The sequence below is a fragment of the Amphibalanus amphitrite genome, unplaced genomic scaffold (assembly GCF_019059575.1).
Source record: "Amphibalanus amphitrite isolate SeventyFive unplaced genomic scaffold, NRLGWU_Aamphi_draft 000233F_arrow, whole genome shotgun sequence".
Lineage (NCBI taxonomy): Eukaryota > Metazoa > Arthropoda > Thecostraca > Balanomorpha > Balanidae > Amphibalanus > Amphibalanus amphitrite.
Window position 1 is genome coordinate 714,386 of NW_024881728.1, and position 23,724 is coordinate 738,109.

A 23,724-nucleotide genomic window follows, 5' to 3' on the forward strand; every position below is an offset into this window, starting at 1 on the left:
CGCTCAGACCTCAAACCTCCTCCTGAAGATAGATCAGAGGGCTCGCTCGTCGGTCGGAGACTCCTGTTGGATCGCGGTCACGACCGGAGGGGCCCTCCCGGACTCGTGATTTATAGGGAGTACCGTGAAATGCGGACTATTTATTGTTGCCGGCGGCACGGGACGGGTGACGTGGCGCTATACATTGTGGAGACCGATGATTCTGCATGTATAGGATCCACCAACCGTGGAGGCTTAAGGGGCGCATCCTGTAATTTTCAATTTCAGCTCGATACACTTACAAGCATCGCATGGAAATGTTTTGTTTTTTAATCAATTATGGCCCTGTATGTCTGGCCCTGTATGGAAATGTGTCCCGGTGTGGTCTCGGTCTCTGTATGGTCCCAATATGGTCCGGGTGTGACCAAGTGTGACCCTCGGTGGCTGCCGGTGCCGGTATGGTATTGTAACTGCCGGTGTCGGCATGGCCCTGTAGATCCTGTATGACTTTGTATCCCGGTATGGTCCCGGGCTGACCCAGGCTGACCCTCGGTGGCTGCCGGTGCCGGTATAGCTCAGTATGGTTCTGTTTGGCTCTATACCTCTGTATGGTCCCGGGCTGACCCAGTGTGACCCTCGGTGGCTGCCGGTGCCGGTATGGTCCTGTATGGTCCCGGTGTGGTCCCGGTGTGGTCCCGGTACGGTCCCGGGCTGACCCAGGGTGACCCTCGGTGGCTGCCGGTGCCGGTATGTCTCAGTATGGTTCTGTATGGCTCTATACCTCTATACGGTCCCAGGCTGACCCAGGGTGACCCTCGGTGGCTGCCGGTGCCGGCCGGCCGCCGGTGACCTCGGTCGGCCTCGCCGCCGGCCGGCGCGCCCCCCGAGTCTATAAAAACGAAAGTGTCGCCGGATTGCCGACCAGTTGCGCGTCGGACGGTCAGAATGGCGTGGATCCAGGTGTGTAGCTCCCGGCGGAGACCGGCTGGGTCTCCTCTCCGGCGGAGACGGCGGAGAGACAACCACCTCAGCGGCGGAGACACGACAGAGACCGACAGCGCAGCTAAGGACGAGCGACGGCAGACTGGTGGCGGGCCTGGTGCCTGGTGGTGGTGATGGTGGTAGATTGGTGATTTGTGATGACTTTGTATTAGATATACTGGCCTTGAAGAAAACCAAGTATAACATAAAGTAGTATCACAGGGAGCTAAAGGCGTTCTTTGGTTCCTGCTTTCCAAAATTATAAATCACCCGAAAACTATTCACTAACTTTTCAAATAGACTAGCAAGTTGATTTTTATGTCTACATCACTATTACAAATTGAGCTGCCCTAAATTGGTCATCATTCTATTCGGAGTTTTACCGAGCTACCAAATATGGTTATAATGAATAATATAATATGTGAAATATTTTCAAGACATTTCTTTCGACTGAATCCAGGTTGCCTTTATTCAAGCTGACATAAGCTGGTACTCATATTAAATAATGTTCACTTTTTAACCCTATTAGTGGCAGGGGGGGGGGGTTGTTTTCATCCACCCCTCAGGTTTTTCTGGAATTCGAGAATGTATGCATGGATGTAAGCAAATACCTACATGATGTGTTGAAGTACCTACTCCAGCTGTACAACTCTGGCCTCTCAGCTCGAGGAATAAACTTTTTTTACTTTAAAGACAGATTTTTAGTGACTTAACCCTATTAGTGGCAGGGGGTTGTTTTTATCCACCCCTCAGGTTTTTCGGTAATATCTCCGAAACCGCTGAAGCTACGATGCTGAAATTTTCTGACTTTTCCCAAAACTAAATTGAGCACATTCCCTGAAAATTTCAAGTTCATAACTTTACCAGGGGCGGCTCCAGAGCACTGGGAATTGGGGGGTCCTATTCGTGAAGCGAGTCATTTGGGCGAAGACCACGATGCTGATGTATTATAACTGTATGCACCAGTTTTACGAACAGTGAATGAAAGGTAGCATGTGATAACATATACAAAGTTATTGTGCATCCTCTTTTGACACGTTTTTGCTATAATAGGCGGATCCAGGCGTCCAAAAAGGGGGGTTATGTTTTACCTCCCAACATAGGTGCCCTGACACCGCCTATGCATGACCAATACAATTGTAATCGTTCTCTCATAAGAAAATTGTAACATAACAAGACCATTACCACCCTTTTTAGAAACAGTACCAACAAAAACCTTATTTACTATACTTTTTGTGTACCCCCAATCTCAATGATCTGTATCCGCCTATGATTTTTGAAAATGCATATTTTTTGGATCCATGTGAATTCCTGGTTCATTCTCTATCGATCGGCAAAAGTTGCGTTAGGATTGGTTCAGAAACCTGGCCGTGATAAACAGTCTAAAATGTATCTGCAATTTGCCCGTTTTTTACCCCCCTCTACCCCCCCCCCCATTGACCTTTTTTAATTTTTATTTTTTAGAAATGTAGATCACGTTGAGCGAAATGGAATGCCGTTTGAATTTTGAAAATCGGCCCGTTAAATCTCGAGATATCAAGGGGGGGTCGTAAATAGCCCCCCCCCCCTGCCACTAATAGGGGTAGCCAGGAGTCTGCCACTAATAGGGTTAGGGTGAAGTCGTATAAGAGTACGCACTTAGTGGATTTCTTGCTCTCATTTGTTTAATATTTGAAGGAAAGAAATCGCAAATAGGGAATATTAAAGTTCATTCATGTTCATTGAATTAGCCATCAACCCATGGGGCAACAATCCTTCAGCGTAAATGGAAGTGGTCTAAAACTGACATTTTCTGAACCGTTGCACTTGCGTACTCTTACCATATGGGGTGTGTAAGAGTACGCACGCCAGGCGGGTGGAGTACGCAAGCATATGAAAACACACCTATGCAGCTTGCACTGTCCAAATGCTTAACTTCAAACTCAAAAGGCATTTAAGTTAATTCTAGTATCCAAAAAGAAAAACATAAAATAAATCTTTAAAGTCTATAAATCAGGAAATAATCATGTCGCGTGTTTCTTAAAAAAAATGCACAATCAAAAAGGAGAATAGCTCGTATTTGGAAGAATTTCGGGTACGCATCTGCATCACAGTGCTCCATTGATGATATACCTACAAAACAAACGTCATTGAGCGATAGATTAATAATTCTATATTTCTGTATATTCGATTTAATGTATAATTCTGCGTACTCTTACCCTCCTGAACAGTGCGTCCTCTTACCGTACATCAATTCGCGCACAAAACAGCCCCGAAACGTTGTGCAAAACTTCACAAACAGACTATTGCACTGTACAGTATTTCCCCAGATAGCCTCACAAGTTTCTCACAACAATCACGGAAATGTACCTTATCTCAACTGCCAAGTATCAAAATTATTGTACCATATCATAATAATATCATAACGCTCGAAAATAATATTCATCGCCTTAAACTCAACAGCGTCGCCGCTCAACGCCCACGTTCCGTTGGTGACATGCACGCACTGGCGGCTTCATGTCACTTCATGAACTCGACAAACCTGCGTTGCTAAGCAACCGAAACAGCTGATGCGTACTCTTATCGCCCGCGTACTCTTACCCGCCCTTACCCTAATGGTTTGAAACGTTTTTTATTAGCATGATTATGATTAAAAAATAATTGATTTAATAACCTTTTGCTCATAACTAGAGTAAGCCAAAAACAATCAAAACAAAACAATCACGTTACAGCAAAATCTACGCAACAAAATAATTTTATTCAGTTTTTTTTTTAGTTCGAAGGTTAACCCTCGCCGGACCTATTGGTTTTCTACATACGGGGCATTCCACGTCAAATCAAACACCGAAATCCGTCATCCCCTTCGATTTTTCTGAAAATTTGTAGGCAGACTGGGCATGGTTCAAAACTGAGTTACGTATAATATTTTCGAAATTTGATAACGTATCGCTGAGATATAGGTCATCGAATATAGCGAAAAATGCCACACATCAATTTTTTAAATGGCTATAACTCTGGTTCCTTTTCTGGTATCAAAATGATATTAACAGGGTCTTATAGGCAATTGATAAGGCTTTGTTTTTTAATTATAAAATTAAATTGAAGTGACCTTGAAATGCTTTTGACCTTGAATTAAAACAGAAAAAATTAAATAGCAAAAAACACGTCACCTTCGATTTGGCTAATTTTTACATATTATGTCCGTCACAATGTTCCTAACCATCTGTGAAAAAATTGGAGTGGGCCATTCATAACTTTCGCGGCAAACGCCGTTTTCATGCATCAACATCACGCAACCGCGCGTGACCTTGAAAGACAGAGTCAAGACATGCTTGCTTGTGTACACTTTCTGAAATGAATGATTGCTGATTAGTGATATCCTAAACTCTGCGAGAATGGAAATGCATAGTCATCGTAGTCAAGCATTCACGTTCCATAGTAAAAGTGTCTCAGGCAAACGGTATTTTGCGGTGAATTTTGAGCCGTGTGGAAATGCATCATGAAGTAAATTCAACGAAAACATTATCACGCAACGATATCTTCACGTCTTTTGATCTTCACTATACGAAAGAACATACATTTTATAGTATGTATGGGGAATTTCTAGTTAATCCAATAATAAATATGGCAGTTAAAGGCCTGCTAAGAGTAACATGTCGCCGGCTGCAAGGCGGGCTCGGCCGATGCGGGAAATGCAGCAATCACAATTTTCTGTTTACACGTTCATATTTCAATTGTTTACCAACCGATTTTCAAAATTCTTTCACCATAAGATTGCCTGTACATTTCTTAGTCTTCTCACAAAATTGGACGCGAATCGAACGAAATCAGCGGTAGGGAGCGCGATGTAAAGACGGAACCGTTCCGTTCCGTCCCGGCACAGTCTACAATTCAGGCGGCGCGTAGCGGTCGGCGCCGGCTGCCGAGTCGCCGCGTCGCTGCGGCGACAGGATGTTCACTTTACACCGCTATTACTAGAACAGTTGTGAACCGATTTTCTTATTGCTTGCACGATGAGATGTCCAATTCAATTCTTGACAGGTAGCCATAATTAATTTCGCATTAATCTTATGAGATATTGGCGAAAAACAGGAGGGGTGTGCGAAATTCGCTCTTCCTCCTCCACTGCGCGTGCTAACATACGTTTGCATATGTGCCATTTTCTTCAAAACTTATGAATGGCCCACTCTAATTTTTTCACAGGTTGTTAAGAATATGGTAGGCAATAAAATATATGAAAATGAGCCAAATCGAAGGTGACGTGTTTTTTGCTATTTCGATATTTGTGCTTAAGAACAGAGTTAAGCAAATTTCAAGGTCATACATTTAAGTAGGTGCAATTATAAACAAATGCTGAAGAAATTACCTAAACAGTAAGGGTTATTTCATTCAAATCAAACAAGTACAACCAAAGTTATGGTCGTTCAAAAATATAAAGATGCAACATTTTGTAAAAATTTGATGCCCTTTATTTAGAAGACCTGTGGTCAGAATGTGCAAAAAACATCAATGTAATGTCCGGGGCCACACAGGAACTCGCTCACGAATTTATAATGAAATCGCTGATGGTAAGGTGCAAAACAGCCGATTTTTGTTCGATTTGACGTGGAATGCCCCATACGCGCCGGCCGAGGGGGGGGGGGCGAGTACGACCCCCCCCTCGCCGTTTCGCCCCTGGTGGAGCTAGCGCGTCGCGGAAAAAACGAGCGTGTGCGCCGTTACGAGACGCAGAGATTGGTACCCGATTTTAAGGTCCTAGGTCAACCGGTGACCTCTGAGGTCAGGTCAAGTGCCCCAAGGTACGGTTCAGTTTTTGGTGAATAACTTCGCATAAAACGGCCGCAGAGCGCCGATTTTGGCAGCATCGTGTTCGTCTCGCTCAGGCGCGTCGAATGATATACTTTTTGTCCGGGTCAGGTCAACTTGGGGTGTTGACCTCAGGTCAAGGTCAGGTCAGCACCCCCAGGTCACGAAGTTGGTCGAAAGGGGTCATGTCGCATATCATTCGATTCGGCAGGTCTTCTTGAGTCCATTGGTGGCTTTCCCGACTCGCTAGCTTAATTTGATCAAGAGTTATTGACGAAAAACTAATATGACCTTGATGACGTCATAAATGACGTCACGCAAGGTCAAAATTGCAAAAGTGACGCATCTAACCTTGCAAGGAGTGCATAAAATCACGATTCTGTGTGCTTGAGATAGTTGGAGATCGTTCCCGGCGCCAGAATAGCAGTTTTCATTTTTCCCCATTGACTTATAATGGTGAGGTCACGAAAATGACCTGACCTCATATGACCTTTAGGAAAAATCCGAGATATACAAGTTGTGGGACTCATAATGGATACTAGATCCTGCAAGTTTCATTTCCCTGTGACATCTCCTCTGGCAGTGAGGGCGTTGCGAAGTTGCGCCATCTGAAGACCGTGCAGAGGTTCACTTATGACGTCATAGGTCAGTGACCTGACCTGACCCAAAAATGCGGTTGGTGTCAAAAGATGCGGCTTGGATCAAAGGTCAGGTATGCCAAGTTTCAGCTCTCTATCGCCAGCGTGTTCGGAGCTATCGCGAAAAAACCCTATGGGGGGGGCGGCACCCGCCCCCCCCCTCGGCCGGCGAGGGTTAACACAATATCATTTGAACTGTCTTTTTTTTTCTTCAATAATTTCGTTTCGATAATGACTCGGAATATCTATAATGGTCTCGTACGTATAGATGAAAGAACTACAGATATCACACCCAAAAATAAACGAGAAACCCTGTTACCCTTTTCCTAACTGAAGCAGTGGCTTCTTGAAGCTATTTCACAATTTTTTCACGAATCATCTAATCCTTTTTTAAGATCAACGTCCACTAATCACCCATTCAGCTATTTTGTCTGACGAGAGGATACTTTGGTCAATGCATGCATGCTTAGGTCAAAGATGGACGAATCGCGTCTATCTATTCATTCATATTCATTCCAAAGAATAATACATTTTGCATACCACAGTAACATATCTTCCGTTTGGCAGTTACTGGTTGTAATACGAACCACTACTGAATGCTAACGTGGCGAATACTATTATGCTTGTACATTGCGGAAATATCAAGCGTGCATTGCCCTTCTATCAGTCCCCAGTCAAATTCCTCCACTCCAGCTAAAGCTCGTCAAAACTGCGGAAGCGTACGACTGCACCCTACGCATCACACCGGTTTGTAGCGTCTTGTCTGAGCAACTGTCGAAGGCCGCCGTTTTTCTCTGTTTTCCTCCGCCGGTCCAGAGCACATCTCCGCGCATAGCGTACAACCATCAATCGCTCTGGCGCCGCCGACGCGTCGAGCCAACCAGAAGCTTTCCGTAATCGTAGGCACGTGCTCACCGGCCGCCGCGCCGCTGCCGACACAACCAACACAGTCATCAATTCTGCTTTCGTCACGCGACGAAAAAAGCGTCTCCTGTACGGGCTGCGGCTGCGTTTGTGTCCGGAGCCGTGGTGGCGCGGCAGCTGCAGTGCCGTGGATTGAAAACATCTGCTCGTTTTGTTTGTGTTTGTTTACGAGGGTCTCGTAGGGTAGGACTCTCTCGACCTTCTCCTCCCCATTCGCAGTAGTCCGAGCGACGCCTCCTAACCGCAATCTCCGGCCTGGTGATTTTAATTGAGTCCCGGGGTCAGACTATCAGTCAACAAAGCTGGGGTGTCCCGGCCAGCCTGTCAAGTGTCGGGTCAGGGGTAGACGCGATCAGAGCTGGCTGTCTTCATGGTCGTCCGCTTGTCCGTCAAAGGCGCTGTTTGCTTATTGCTTGGCTCATTAGACCGATTCCGTGCACTTTGAAATGGTTTGCGCGAAACATTTATAAGTTCTAGGGAATGCAGGTTGTAGTCTGTTCTCTTTAGCGGGTAATTTTAAGATATGCAAGTAGCATTTTGACTTATCTTATATTCTGACAATGATTTTTATGCATGCTTATTGCTTATGTAATGTTCTCATGTAGGAAAGAACAGCCATTTTTATTTTGAACACCCTCGAAGCATTATTTTGATCACAAGTTTCAATGATATTTCATATAGACGCAGCTGTTTTCCAAATCTCCTGTGCACTTAACTATATATTCCCGTCTCATTTCCAACAGCCCTATCAGTTATTTCACACACATTCTGACACACCTGATAAGTTCAATCATCATCAGTCGTCATTAATCTCCCTATCGACACCGAGTCAATTAGTTACAAAACACCGCGCGCACCATACCTGGCCGGGGCTGGCCGGGGGTGGGTCACACCCTGGTCGGGTACAATTCCCAGCCTGGGAGCCACGCCCGCGTCCAAAGCCGACGGTGACGTCACTGGCCGCCAGCAGACGCGACGGCGGCGACGGCTGGCCCCGTTTCTGCACTGACCGCCGCCCTCGCCGCAGTTGCGCCACAGACGCCGCCGCCGCGCCGCTCCTCGCCACGGCCGTCGGGGTGCGCCGCGGTGGTCGCCGACGCGTCGCGACCGCCGCCGGGCACCGCGGTGACCGCGAAGCTCTCAGACGGTTTCCAAACCGAGCGCCGCCGGGCGCACGGCGCCGTTAATCGTCCTCACATAAATATTTATCGTCCACTGCGTGGGCTCCATGGAAACCGGGAGTGGGACTTGCCCCGGGCTACAGCGGCGGGCCTGGCAAGGTCGCGACGAAACTGCGACAATGGGTCACCAGCCGTCCTCCGACGGACGGAGAATGGTCGAGACATGTAAGCTGATTCTGTCGAGAGATCCAATGTCACGCCACGATTACTTCGAGGTAGACATTTTATGCTCAGTACGTGTGTAACCGCACACCCCTAATCCAGAGGAGCGCTCGTAGTCCTCAGCGCCGGCAGTAGCTGCAGGGTGATCGGAGGACCGGAGCAGGCTCGAATCACTGGCCGCGGGGCGAGGCTGCGCTCCCGCGGGTAGCCGGCGCAGCGGTGTTGCCACCAGGCTAATGTCGTTACTCGTCTTCGGCAGTAAAGCGCCGGCCGGCGGCGGTGCTCGCCGGAGCTACTCGCACCTGCACCCCTTCCTCGTTGTGAAACGCTGCAGCAGCGGCTCGTCTTTGCTTTGCGTAAGCGCCGCTGGATGCATTTTATAGGCGACACGCCGAAATGAATTTCTCGTCATTGCCGTTACAGCGAGTTCTTTCTGTCGTTCTTCTGTAACGGTGTGTCCGAGTTGGCTGGAATAGACCCGTTGTCTCATCAACAGCTGATCATTCCGCTCAATTACCTGTTTAATCTTCCTCTTTTGTGTCGAAATTCCGTTTGCTTCTTTCATTCTGGCATTGCGTTTTATTTGCATTGAGACGAGTCGCCTCGTTAGGGCGAGGCGAGACTGAGAGACTGGCTCGGCGCTCCTCCGAGATGTTCAGACGTCGTTGGGCAACGTGTGCTCACGAGTTTTGTCGTAAGTCATCGGTGCTCTGTCATCATCGTCGAAGGAGCGGCTCGACGGGTCCGCGACACCCCTCACGAGGCCGATGGGTCTTCGAGATTGGGAAGGAAACGCTTATCGAGCTGAACAATGTGTGATGAAGGACTCGAAGTAGTCTTTCCAAGGTAACAGCTGGTGTTAAATCGTTCTCTTCTCATCGGTGAATCGGTAATATCGTTTGCTACACCGTTCTCTTGACGTTGATGATGCTAAAAGCACTTGTCACCCCGGCAACTAAAGACCCCATCGTGAGGACCGCTACACTCTTGCACCCTAAGGAAAACTTTCCCCTGTTCCAATTCTGCGAATATCTCCAAGGCCATCACATAATACCCGGTCACAAATGTCAGACGAGACGAGGCTCACTGTGCTGTCGGATATAACGGCTGCTGTCTGCCTTTCCGTATGACTTACAACATCTGCACCCCTGCGTTACTCCTGCAAGTCACTTGACCGCAGTGGGTTACCGGTGCTACCTTCTTCTCGCACCAGCAGAGGCTGGCACCTCTCCAGGGCCCATTTCAAGCGCGCGGGCCATTTCTGTTTCACTCATTCCGCGATGGTGAGGTGACCTTCATCTGCTGTGGCTAATCAAGCCCGGGGCGATTTCGGCACCGGCTGGGCGCCCGCCCGGATTGCATGGATCGCTCGGGTCGCGGGGCCGTCGCCCGATGTGTGACCTCTGTGACCTGGCCGAATCAGGTCAGCTGGTGGAGAGGGGTCGCGCGCCAGCGGTGACCTCAGTACCGACTGACCTGCGTGACCTATGGACGGTCACGGGGCGCCGTGGCTCGCCCGCCCCTGGTGCCGGTGCATTGGTCAAACTCGATGGATGCCCGAGTATGCTGGTTTTGTTATGTGAAAAACGTGCCAAGGAAATTATTTGGTTGAATGTTGTTCAAAAGTTAAATATTAGCTTTAGTAGTTGTTGGTCTTAAAAGTGTGCAAATTAGCACAATCCTGGTAATGGTCAATGGGAAGGTAAATCGATACGACTGGAATTGACAGCTCTTATCTCGGAGATTACAACGTAGCAAAGTCACTATCCGGAGACTGCATTTTCACAAAGCCGATAACACCAGGCTTAGTGCACCGCTCCCGCTTATCCATTCAATTCATTCGTATTTTACCTGCTCACAAACGTCCGACAGTCATTCTGATTCCAGCAGCCTTTTGAAAGTGGAGCTGCTTGGCTCGTTAGCTGCGCGTGAGCCGAAAATCACCATCCGTCCCGCCCGATGAATTATAGCTCACGCATGCGCGCCCACCGGCGCCTCTTATGCTCCCGATATCACTTAACGGCCTATTAAGGGTCTCAAATGGACCGTTAACCAATACAGCTGCGTGTTGAGGGACGTCATAACAACATCAGTGCGTCACCCGATCCATTATCATCACCACGCTTAATTGGATGACGTCACGGTGCAGGAAGATGACGTCACCCTAGGTATGCGCGCCTTCGTTTGGGCACCTTTCCGTTTCTGCTTCCTGTAAACAGCTGTGGCGTGAGCGCGGGTCACATGCCACACGCAGGGTCGCCACCTTTGCCCCTGACTCTGCAGGGGGTTTGATTGGGGGCCTCTCACCATACGATCTCGTCATTGTTGTGTCGCTAGTTGGCGCCGCCGCCGCCGCCGCCCCCGCCGCCACCGCCGCGCCGTCGTCGCTTGGTGCCCCAGGCTTGTTGCAAAAGAACGGATTCATCATCAGGCGCATTGCCCGCCACCACGAATGGCCCCTACGTGATGCCTTGCGGCAGTCGTCGGCCCAATAGTTTCGTCACCATGGTTACCAAACGACGCGGCGCTGTTGGATCGGAGCGCCGCCGTGTGTGACCGTGATCCATGACGGTCACGTGACGATAAACGGTGCGATGCGTCGTGGTCACGTGACACGGTCCGGTGCATAACGGGTTGGTATGGTCCAAGTTGGTTCGTGTGTCAGGCGTGGGATCGTTGTGAGGTTGTCTGGGTGACCGTGACGGTCCCGCTCCTGCACTGCATCTCCCGCTCGCCGGAGCATCGCATCTGGACGGCCGTGAAACATCCTCCGAGATTAGGGGTGTTTACTGAAAGGCGCCAGGTCAGGGCGGACACGCTCCGCGCAGCTCGCCCCAGACCTAGTTTCAGCCGACGCACACCAGCGTCAGTTGGAAAAAAGCATCCTGCATGGGGAAACGCCCGGTGTAGTTATGATTTTACGGCTCATCTGTGCCTGTGCAAGCGTGCGCCGTGCAGCATAGCGGCAAGGCGGTTACAGGATGAATGTTTGTCTGTTCGTTCACCGCCCATGGGCGAGCCCGTGTCGGCTCGACGCTCTAACCTGATCCGCACGCCCACTCACACGCACGTGTGACCACTCCTTAGCGCGTCACAAGGTCACTGGTCGCCCACTCTGCACAGCGGAGGAGGTTTGGGAAGGCCCAGTGGCCGCCGCGCGGACCACTCCCGGCCCGGTGACCATGCATGACGGCGCCGCTGTTTGCTCGTCTCTCGCCGCCGGGCGTAGGCGCTGGAAGACCAGAGTCCGGCTGACCAAGGACGAGGCAATCACTCGAGTGTGGTGCTGAATACGAGAGCTGCCCTGGAGATGTCCACCTTCCTCAGACGCGGCTGGGGCCATTCCAGGCTCGATGGGAGGTTAAGTGGTCGGATATTTGAAAATCTCGTTATGGAAGGTGTTGTGACGTCTGCAAAATGCTCAATCGATGTTCATTTTCATCCCAAGAAAGAAGGCAAGGGGTCACCTTGGAAGACAAGTTCATCGTTCCGTTTACCTTCACAAAAAGCTACGACCCGTGATATGGTACACCACATTCACCATTCGACCTTTGTCTTTCCTGTCTCGAAGATAAATGGTCTGTGACACTGTTCCCTTGTCGCTGGATCTCCTAAATTATTCCACAGCTCCCGCATCTTGACACTCGCCTTCTCCTTCGCTTGGAAAAACAACAGACGGTGAGATCAAGAGGATGACCCCTGAGAGATCGCTCTGCGGTCGGTGTTTCCTGACGGGAGCCGAGTCAGGCCCCTCGGCGGTGAGAGGAACAAGCAAACAGCACGCGGCAGACGAGCGCCGCTCCGGTATGGGTCGAGGGCTGGGGTCGATCTCGCGGAGTGGAGGTGTTCAGGGTGTTGTGCAAGTGACAATCCAATCGAGGCGCCTCAATCATGACGGGTTTCGAGTGCTGGACGCCGCTGTGTTATTTTATGGTAAGAGGAAGGATGCACAATAGATAGTCGGGTGCCAAACTTCACGTCAGCGTGTGCTGTGCTGGGGTATTATACTTGCAAAGGTGCATTTGCAGTAATCAGATTGCATGTCAAAAGGATGCGATTACTTACTAGCAGCTTTGACCTTGCCGTCCTTGCAGTAACGTTTTGGTGATCGAAGGAATGCTGTTAGCTGGTGCTGTCATTGGCTTCTTTGATATTCTTATTTAAAAAATTGGTGGAAGCTGCGGTTAATTTACATTGTTAACCCGCGCCCCGTTGGGCTCTGCCGAGCAACGCGCCCGGTTGGGGGGGGCCATTTTGGCCCCCCCCCTAAGATCTCGAGAACCACGCAACATAGCGACAAGCGGTAAACGGCGTTGGATAGCCCCAACGGGGAACTACCTTGTGACCCAATTTTATTGACCTAGGTCAAACCGATGACGTCACAGGTCAGGTCAAAGGTCCAATTTTCACCGTTTACAGGCACTTCAAGAAATGCGTTGTAAAATCGAGTAAAATGCATTTCATTGAAAATCATCGATGGGGAAATGTTCTTCAAACACATATTTTGCTATTTGAGGTCACTGATACCAGGTCAGGTCACAGAGGTCAGGTCACGGGGGGGTCACAATATGAAAGTGTCGTGTGATACATGTTTTATGGTCCATTTTACATGACAAATGCGATTATATGGGTCAGGCAGCCTTTGGGGCCAGCTTAGATCACGTTTTGGTCAAGGTCAGGTCAAGGTCAGGTCAAGGTCAGGTCAAGGTCAGGTCAAGGTCAGGTCAAGGTCAGGTCAAATTAGGTCAAATTTCAAAGTTAATATTTTTGCATAAAATGGGTATCGAATCGATGCAGCTCGTCACGGGGAGTTCAATGGTGGTCTTTGTTTTGCCGTACGTGGTCTAGAATTGCTAAAAATTGAGTTCAAAAATTTGACGTCATCATTTTTGAACAGTTTTTTTTCGCTATAACTTGGCCAAAAAACGAGATATCAATCTGAAATTTGGTATGTATATAGAAGAGCGCTGGGAATATCACATATATTCCGGTTATTTCGAAATTCGGAAAAATTTTGGATTTTTCAAAGTTTTTCTAAAAAAAATCAATTTTTTGATTTTTTTTGGTCAAAAACCAAAAATTTTGAAAATCCGAGATAGCAGTTTTGTAGCGCCGCTTTTTGTCTACTAGACCATATAAAGAACTTTGAAATTGCTTGATAACTGTAGATTTGGTGAGCGTTTCAAGATTGCATGTTTTTTGCTCATTTTTGCTCGAACATGACCTCAGTTTGACCTCAATAACTCCTGACCTAAGGTGACCTAAGACTTGAAATTTGGTGTGAAGGTGTCAAATTGATGCCCGGGAAGGTACTGAAAATTTGGCGGCGCTGCGCGCCGCTGTTTTCTTGCTATTCAGGAAAAACCACAGGGGGGGCCAAAATGGCCCCCCCAACGGGGCGAGGGTTAAGTGTGGATGTCATTAAACAAAATGACTTTTCAACTAAGAAACATTGATCGCCCATAGTTGCTGCTAAACAGCGCAACTGTGATTAGTGTTGACGATTGTCAGCATTGAGAGCCGGCATCAATCAGCAAGTAAATGGTTTTCCGAGAATGGCGCTAAACATCGCCATATTACCTGCATGTGCACTATATCGAGTATACAGTGCACTTTAATGCAGCATAAGCCGACTAAATGCAACATCCGGTGGCTACAGTAAACATTAAGCGCCCCTCATAAGTCAAACCACAACTGCAATTCACATAACCTTCGCCACAAACTACATAACTACCAAGCTTAACCTCGTGCTCTTAAACACCTCATCTCAGTCCGGTCGGGCTCTGTGCGGTCTCCTTGACCACACCTGGCCTCATTCTGTGGCTGTCCCGTCATCAGGTCACTCTCACCTCCCCGCAAAGCGGCCGGGGCCGCTCCCGTATGATGCCAGTGTCGCCCGACCCACATAACTCGTCCGCCGCGGCTAATCTCAGACGTCCACCTGTCTCTGGGCATTGCGAAGTAGCCGTCCGCCAGACGGGGCCGCCGCCCCTGCCCCCGGGCGGAGGTGGCGCGCGGGGCAGGCCGCTGAGACGGTGACCTGCAATATTCACCACTCTCGGCTGTCAGGTCCGTTGCAAACATTGCAGCCGCTGCAGCGGTGTGAGTGGTTGAGGCGGTGGTCTAGATCGGTCGCTGGCGGCGCTCGATCGTCTGTTGCCGGGTGAGGGAGTGAACAGGATTGGAGCGCTGTCACACCCCGCTGCGGCATCCAATCGTTCCTCTCAGGTGTTTTTCTGCGGGCGCACGCCGGGCGCTGGCGCGTCGGACGGCGTTTTTGCCGGCGCACACTTCTGTTCCGATCAGCGGGCACGCGATGATCACTCGTGCGCCACGTCTGGCCGCCAGAACGACCTCCGCCGGGCCGGCCGATCAAAAATCACCGCCCTGGGTCGCGCTCATGCCGCTCTTCTGAAGGCCGCCGCTGGTGACTATGATTTACGATCACGTGACTCCGGACCGGTGCCAGGCGTCGGGCGGCGCATCCACCCTCCTATAAAGACAACAGCGCGCCGGCGGTGGAGGCCGCGCGCTCACGACTGGCTCGTCGGATGGTGGATCTTTAACCCACATCTCTCGCTGGCCAGCCGTCCGCATCAATTTCAGCCAAGGCTGACCGTGCTGTTGGCCTGAGCCTGACCCGCTGCGCCGACCTTCGCACGAGCGCCGGCTATTTACAACGGGTAGCGAAACGGAGGAAGACGAGACTCCTCCTGTGGCGGCCTTGGCGACGTCAGTTTGTCAACTGATGACGTCAGTTTGTCGATTGATGACGTCGGCTGCTCGACTGACGAGGTCGTTGCAGCCGTCAATTTGAGATGGCTTTCGGCTGTACTTCCATTCAGATCGAAGCACGCAGACTCGACATCCTGCTCCTAGGTCATATGAATTGCCGTTGGATTGCCGATAACCTTCGTACTTACTCGGCTCAATTGAGGATCATACACTTAAATACGGTGTTAGATTTCGTACCGACTTTATATCGATAACGATTATGTCACTGTCGAGCACCGCTTGATTGAGCTCGCGCTGCGATCTGACAGGTATTATGTCATTGGTATTACGGATAATCTGGCATTAGCCGATTATGCTCATGGCACACACGGTTCGAGCGCACGGCCTTCGGTGCACCTTCATTGAGAAGCGTGACCATCTGATACTCCCCGTGGAGACAAATACGCTGTGCATTAGCGACAAGGCGTTTATCCGCAAATTCATTTGACTAAATGGACGCCGTAATGGTCTCACAAACTCGACTTTCGGTAACGTCTTTATAAAAGGCCGGAATGGCACTCTGAATGTGCGGAACTACGTCTTCTACAACCCACCGTACCTTTTGAACCGTATCCTTCTGCTGACCTCCATGTGGTGTAGGTGGGTGTCCGGGACTCCTTTTGAAAGGGCCATTCAAACAGTGTCGCCGAGTGTCGTCACGGACTACTGTTGACCGGTGTTGAGTGGGCTGGTGGGCAGTCGTTACGTCAGAGCTGGTCTGTTTACTCGCGGGGCTGCCACTGAGTGGGTGTGGGTGACCGGACACCCCCCCCCCCCCCACCGCCCCCGCGGTGACGAGAGGTGGGCCTGGACATCCCGCGCTGGGAGTCTGAGGGACCGAGTTTTAGGGGAACTTCAGCTTCTCTCCAGTCTTCGCGGGAAAATGCATAGGTGTGCCGTGAAATGCACAGTACATGTATCTGTCTGACACATACAACGCTTCGATGTCGTCGAAAGAACGAATTTTGCATTTGATTCGCTCCTAAGCTAAACCATCAATTCATCATCATCACTACGGAAGAGAACGTCGACTGGACATCGTGAGGGGCATAATCTGCGGAATGTTGCATGTATTTTTGTAACGTCGAATTAGCAGCAGCCGCATCATTCCGTCGGCGGACAGCTCGTCAGTACGAATTGGACTATGCCATGTCACAGGAGTCCTGTTACACTACGTGAGGGACCTTCACTAAAGTGATGGCGCGAGCTGTGTATGTAGCAAGCGGGGAAACGCACTGAGGCCTTGAGAGTGAGATGCAGATTTTGCGCAGCCAGGTGTGCAGGGTCCGGGCAGATTGCGGTAGACGAGCCGACTTCCGCGAAGAGACGAGACAGCATGATGTATTGACTTGGGGTACAGTCGAGGTGGTGCAAGGAAGGACGATGGTAGTTGCCGTGCTAACAAAACAATGGCTTCCGTGCTGAGTCATGGGCTGTCTGGCCTTACGAAGATGCGGGAGTGTGCACACATCCATCTCAATTTGTCGGCCATGTTGTAAGACAGAGATCACAAACCGTGCAGTAGAGTTCCTGATGCATTTAGCACGAGTGTCTTGTTCTTTTACTTCTGGTTATGCGTCGTATTTTTCCATAGACCAAACTCTGATAGCAGTGTAATCCATTTCAAGAGTTCAGTGAGCGCTTTTGGCAACAAACATGACCGCATCTTTGGTGTTCGTTCTTTTCATCTGATCAGAATCTAGGTCAACATCGCCGTGCCAGCGGTCATGTGTGGTAGGTCTGACAGAAAGCGAGAGTTGTGAGCCAGTCGGCGTCTGGGTCAGACCAGAAGATCACCGGAGGTCAGGGGTGGGCCGCGTTTCCCCTCTCTTTTTATCGCGACAAGACGGCTCCGCTACCATACATGGATTATCAAGGTGTCGCATCGTCGCCGTCTTTTCAGGTCCTGTCTGTTTTCGGCGTGTTTTCGTAACCGTGCTCTTCCATAAACATGAAGGGTCGTGCGCCACCCGCGCGGCCGTTTTTAGGAGTTCATTTCGCTGGGCTGGGGCGTGGGTGCGACTGGTGCTTATGATGTGATATATTTGGGGCACTCACTCTCTGATCTCACTGCCAACTCGTTAGGCGCACCCAAATTGTGCCATGTTCTGCAACCCCGACCTGACGACTGCGACCGCCGCTGTCGGTATGAACGTCGACGCTAAATGGACCACGGCAGAAATGATGGCGATGGGGTGGTTGCGAAATCTTGGATAAAGCTTTCGCTTGCAGCATTGCGCCTTCCGAAACACGATCTGGAGGTCTGAGGGCTATTGAGACCAAAGGTGTCGGAGTCAATCCGATAGCAACGCAAAGAAGGGTCTGCTCACACATGTTGGTGTGTGCTTAGCACAGAAATCGGGATTTTTGTTGCTGTTATTACAGCTTTTGTAGGTTATCAGCTACCAAAAATGTCTTCCATTTTATCATCACCTGCATTTCTACAAAATGCGGGATCTTAATCACTTTTGATTTCAAACCATTTCCAATAAAAAAAAAAACAGAAATTAAAAATTAATCAAGCTAAAAGTGTGCCTCGAGCATTACGCTGAATGTCCTCCCTTGTTAAATGCATGAAATACCAAAAGTAAACTTTAATTGCTTGGAAGGAGGCTGAAACGTGACTGGACATCTGACTGATAACGATAACCCGCATACTTATACAATATGACTCAAATACGACATAATTCGATGTGATGAACTGTGTATCCACGGTCATGGTATTTGTTATTAATGTTTTTAAATAATAGAGTCGTAGCAACTTGTAGCAATAAATAGTATGAAGCGCATATGTAAGAGTTTAATATTTTCTACATGGTCACGATATTATAGAGCACTTGGAACATTCATAGTTCACGAATAACCACATAAACTGCCAGCTACTAACAGGCTACTTTTCGCAACATATCGTTCGGAGTTCACCCAACGGGCTTCGTGCAATTAAACAACAGCAGGTGGTTGCGGAGATTGCTCCACTCGGCTGTCATTTCTCGTTGAGACTTGGCTTTTGACACTCCCCTTTTATTTGTCTCTCAAGGTACTATTGCTGGCGGCGGCGGCGCTGGCGGCGCCCGAGCCGCAGAAGGGCTACAGTTACCCGGTCCCGGATAACGGCCTGTACCTGCCGCCCCCGCCTGACAAGGGCGGTCCGGTCAACCCGGGCGGCTCGAACCCGGGCGGCTCCATCATCGACATCGGCATCGAGCTGCCGGCGGCCACCACGACCACCCCGCGGCCCGTCACCACGCGGAGGCCCGTCACCACCCGGAGGCCCATCACCACTCGACGACCCGTCACCACCAGGCGACCGGTCACCACCCGACGACCGATCACCACGCGGAGGCCCATCACCACTCGGAGGCCTGTGGTTACTACCGCCCGGCCGGTCATCACCCGCCGGCCCGTCACCACCCGGCGGCCTGTGCCCAGCCGACGCCCAGTGACCACTCGTGAGCCGTACCGTCCACCGGCCACCCGCGCCCCGGCGACCACCAGGAGACCTTTCACCACCCGCAGGCCGGTGGTGACCCGGCCACCTGTCACCACCAGGAGACCCGTGTTCACCACTCCCGAGCCGTACCAGCCGCCTTCGACCCGCCGTCCTGTCGTCACCCGGCCCCCCGTGACCCGGCCCCCTGTGACCCGTCCCCCTGTGGCCCGGCGCCCTGTCACTCGTCCCCCTGTGACCCGTCCCCCAGTAACCCGTCCTCCCTTCACCCGTCCCCCTGCTACCCGCCGTCCGACCCCCACCCGTCGCCCGATCCCCAGTCGCCGTCCGGTGACCACTCCAGCCCCCGCCTATATCCCTCCTAACCCCCTGATTCCGGACGGCTCCGGCCCTGACGGAGGTCGGGTACCGTTCCCCACCACCGGCGCTCCCCTGGTCACCACGCGCCGTCCGATCCCGACCCGGCGACCCATCACCACCAGGAGGCCTGTCATCACCACACAGAGACCCGTGGTCACCACGCGGCGTCCGATCCCCACGAGAAGACCCGTGATCACCACACAGCGCCCCATTACGACCAGAAGGTCTGTGATCACCACCCAGAGGCCTGTGATTACCACCCGCCGTCCCATTCCCACCAGAAGGCCGGTGGTTACCACCAGGCGTCCCGTGGTTACCACGCGCCGTCCGGTTCCGACCAGGAGGCCGGTGGTTACTACCCAGCGTCCCGTGGTTACCACGCGCCGACCGGCGGTTACCACCAGGAGGCCCGCGATCACCACTGGCCGGCCGGCGGCCACCACTGTCTCTCCGGGAACGGGAACGGTGAGAAACTCCGTCTGCCTTCTGTGAATACAACAATATAAAGTTTTGAACGCTTTGCCGTAGAACGTAGTCTTACTTGTGGTGTCTCGCGTCAAGCGGCGATGAAGCTGTAAGTTATTTTTGCACTTTAGGCTTATCCAACAGCATGTCTTGCTATGATTTGTAGAGGTCTGCACTCGCACGGCTCGTTCTTTGCCAGACAAGATCGATAATTATTTTTTTCTACAGTCCAGGTTCTCCAACCCTTGCGCTTGCAACTTTTTTTTTTGACCCATGAGTCTTCTGCATTTCTAAGCCTCAAATCTTGAAGCGAAATGAAAAGTGTTATGATCCTGGGGTTCTTACCTTGCGACTTCTTTCACAGACGATGATGCACATGTCTCGTCCGTACGAGTTTGGTTACGACGTCGACGACTCGGACACGGACAACGCCTTCAGCCAGAAGGAGACCAGCGACGGCATGGTCATCACGGGAGAGTATCGCTGGAAGATGCCCGACGGCCGCACCCAGATCGTCACCTACCTGGCAGACTGGGCCAAGGGATATTACGCCGACATCCGGTACGAGTAGGCGCTGGCCGCGACCCAGCGGTGTCCATAGGTGATATTCTCGCGCGTTGCCCCGACGCGATGGTGCCCGGTGGGAGGTCATGATGAGATTGCCTGTGAGTGTCCAGGGGACCTGAAGTATGTTGGGGTTTGTAGGATGTCCCAGACAATCTCTCCGGACCTTCCAACCTGCGAACACTACTGGTGGGCTTCAAAGGGCGCGGCACTGTCGGTAGCGGTCTCCTGGGCAACTTGCTGCAGCAACTTGCACATGTCGACTTGCTGGTCGGTAGGCACTGTGTCTCGGGATGCACTTCGAAAGTCGGGTGCTTCGCGAGACGCTCGCGGCATCCTCCGACGCAAGGCAAAGTACCTGCCGACAAGGCGCCAGGCGACGGGCAGCGACGGTAGCGGCGGAAGGGGCGCGTCGGCGCGGCGGAATCGCCCCGCTACTCGCCGCGATTTCTGTGATACCAGCCGTGGCCCGGGTCGGCGCCATGACGACCCGAGATCCCCTGGTATTTGCGCATGTGCACGGCTCCATAGCGGTGCCACATTGTTGAGTTGTGGGACGCGAGTGTGATTGCGAGAGCCGAATTGTTAGGAAACGTGTGTGGTGCGATGTCTTGTGGGAAGCGTGTGTCTTGTGGGATGAGCAGAAAGTCTGGGAGAGAGACCGATTACAGGCTTGTCGAGTAAAATTGCATGAAATTGAGCGAATATTTCGTCTTGAGTGCAGAATCTCTGGATGCATCGGATACCTACTTGTAAATGAAGAGTCGTGAGAAATGGCAGGTGCGAGTTGAAACAGAATGGATTGCGTATTTCCTGCGCCAAGGACTGCTTTGGTGGTCTTTTATTTCTGAGCAGAGATGAACAATGTAGCAACTTCGGACATGAATCATGCGTCTTCATTTGCCTGTCAGCGTCGTTGTTGGTCCAGACTCACTCGGAAGGTGTTCTGTTCTTTGTCTTATGCCTTTCTTTTAGTGTTCATTGACGTGTCCTTTAATAAATGCTACATACAGCTGGTTTGTAGGAACTCAAAGTCTTCTATGTTTTATTGAGACGTTGACGTGTTCATGGAAAAGGAAGATCGATTTCCGGGTAAAAATTAAGTCTAGGGGAGAGTGGGGAAAGATGCCCAGGGTTTTGCTATGTCATATATTATTCGAAAATGACGATGGGAAAGCAAAAACTTGGAGTTTCAACGGAAGCCGACATCATTTTTCTCCAAAAATATCACACTTTCGTGCCTTAAATATTATAACTTTTTTTGCTATTAAGCATTTTCCTGAAGAAGTGAAAGGGGGCATCCTACCCCACAGGGTGGGAAAGACGCCCCCTGACGTTGGGAAAGATGCCCCCTGCACTATAAGTGACATAAATGGGCACGTGAATCGCCTGAACGAATCAGTAGTCCCTTCGAGCCTGCAGTAGACACCAAACGTCATCATAAGGGCCCTCAAAAGTAGTCGTAAGGGGCTTCAGAGGTCATCGTTAGGGCCATCATAGTCCAGCGCGGCCAAACAAGCCTCCGTGGCGGCGTTCGGCGACCACTGTGGGGCTCTTATAGGTCTTCATGATGCTTGAGGGCCCTCGAGCCCATCGTGGGGACCTCCGATGCCAGCGCGGCCCGTGGGGCCAACGTGGGAGCCCTCAAAGGATGTCGTGAGGGGCCCTGGAGCCAATAATGGGGCCCACAGAGGCCGTCGGAGGGCTCTCAGAGTCAGATGCCGCCCAAAAAGTCGCTATGTGGGCCGAGAGACCGGCATGGGGAGCACCCGACCGTACTGGACTCTCAACAGTCCAATATCGGCTTTTGTCTACATCACAAGTATGTAATAAATGATTTGACGGGCTGTTTGAAGGACAGCCTACGGATTTAGGGGGGCGTCTTTCCCCATTAGGACAGGGGGCATCTTACCCCAAGGTACCGAAGTAACATTAAATCAGTACAATTTGTTAGCCATAAAACTACACCCTGAAACAAACTGTTTGGGACACAGTACACGCATGCTAATGTATCACGACTATAGCAAGGGTCGCGAAAATTATTTACCTTCTTTGATATTTACAATGTTCTGACAGCAAAATATTTTTTGAAAGCAGCAAATAAAAAACATGCAATCATCAGCCAGCCGTTGCCCAACTGAGCTTCGCAATTTTTTGTGCAGTTAACAAGGCAGGCTTCCGCTTTACGCTAAGAACATTAATTTCCAGGTCCGATTCTTTGTTTCGCTGCTAGAGGGGTTGGGGCGTCTTTCCCACCCTGGGCATCTTACCCCACACTCCCCTACCTATCGAAGAAAAACTTTGCTCATAATGATAATGTTTGAGAAAGCTAAACTGCAGTTTGAAGCGAGTAAGAACACTTTTATGTGGATATTGTTTGAGGTCGTCCTGCACCCCCAATGAGCATGAGATCTGGGCCAGATCAGATATAAGATATTTGGCTGACATGAGAGCTTATAAATGAGTCAAGATGCAACCACGCATCTTGAATTAGGAGGAACGTTACAACAAAGCACCATGTGAACCCTCGCACAAGGCCATGCTTAGCACACGCCGAGGGCGAGAACTGCCTACGGGTCTGACCTCGGGGTCGCAGTTCTCCGTACTTGTTTGTGTGCAGTGACCGTCAGGTGTGGGTGGCTGTCCACGAAATGCGACAGGTGTCACCTACATGTCAGGCTGAGAGATATCTGGGTCAAAGTAGCGCACAGAGACAGGCTGGTGTCAGAAATGTGTCAGGTGTCACACTGCGCTTGATCATGTGTCAGGCTGAGACAAGTGCCAAGTGACACACTGAGACAAGGTCAGAGTGCAGACGATGACAAAATGTCAGGGGTCAGGCAACAAATTGTTTGCTTTGAGGGTCGTTGTGACTTCTCTGCTTTCTGCAAAATATAGGTATCCCTCGTCTACAAACACGACTTGAGCGAACCTCATATTTTCAATATATTCTCAAATCAGATCTCGGGTTCTCTGTGAAATACGATTGACAATGCATTCCCTATTCGCAGCGCTTTGCCTTTCTAAGGAAGAAATGAGGTAGTAGGCCGTAACGATCGTGGAAGCTTTTTTCTTGGGGCCGCTGTAGTGTTCACATCTGTCCTTTGTATTCCATAATGCCAAAACACTCATCGCTTTTTATTGAAGTAAAGCAACAGTGGCACCACTTTATATGACATAACTATTTAAGATATGCACAGTTGTAGACTACTCGCAGAGAGAGAGAGAGAGAGAGAGAGAGAGAGAGAGAGAGAGAGAGAGAGAGAGAGAGAGAGAGAGAGAGAGAGAGAGAGAGAGAGAGAGAGAGAGAGAGGAGAGAGAGAAGGAAAGAGAACTGAGGGCTAGTTCTTAGGCATCACGTTGATGTACCGGTGAGGTCGATGTCTTCCTCGACTTTCTCCAGTCGTACCTCCAGCGGCGTAGCACCATTACTCGTAATCCTATAAAGTGTGTTGAAACTTCG

General features: G+C 50.5%; 1 protein-coding gene across 1 annotated transcript; it reads left to right on the forward strand.

Annotated features, from left to right (window-relative positions):
- The first annotated feature begins 869 nt into the window (after positions 1–869).
- LOC122385845 (proline-rich extensin-like protein EPR1) lies at positions 870–21,294 on the forward strand. The gene is made up of 3 exons (XM_043374434.1): positions 870–939; positions 18,462–19,697; positions 20,062–21,294. The coding sequence occupies exons 1-3, from the start codon at positions 925–927 to the stop codon at positions 20,266–20,268; spliced, it is 1,458 nt and encodes a 485-aa protein (XP_043230369.1). The 5' UTR covers positions 870–924; the 3' UTR covers positions 20,269–21,294.
- The last annotated feature ends 2,430 nt before the right edge of the window (positions 21,295–23,724 follow it).

Coding starts and splice junctions, on each gene's coding strand:
- LOC122385845 (XM_043374434.1), top strand. Junction 19,698..20,061: donor TCTCTCCGGGAACGGGAACG/GTGAGAAACTCC, acceptor CTTCTTTCACAG/ACGATGATGCACATGTCTCG.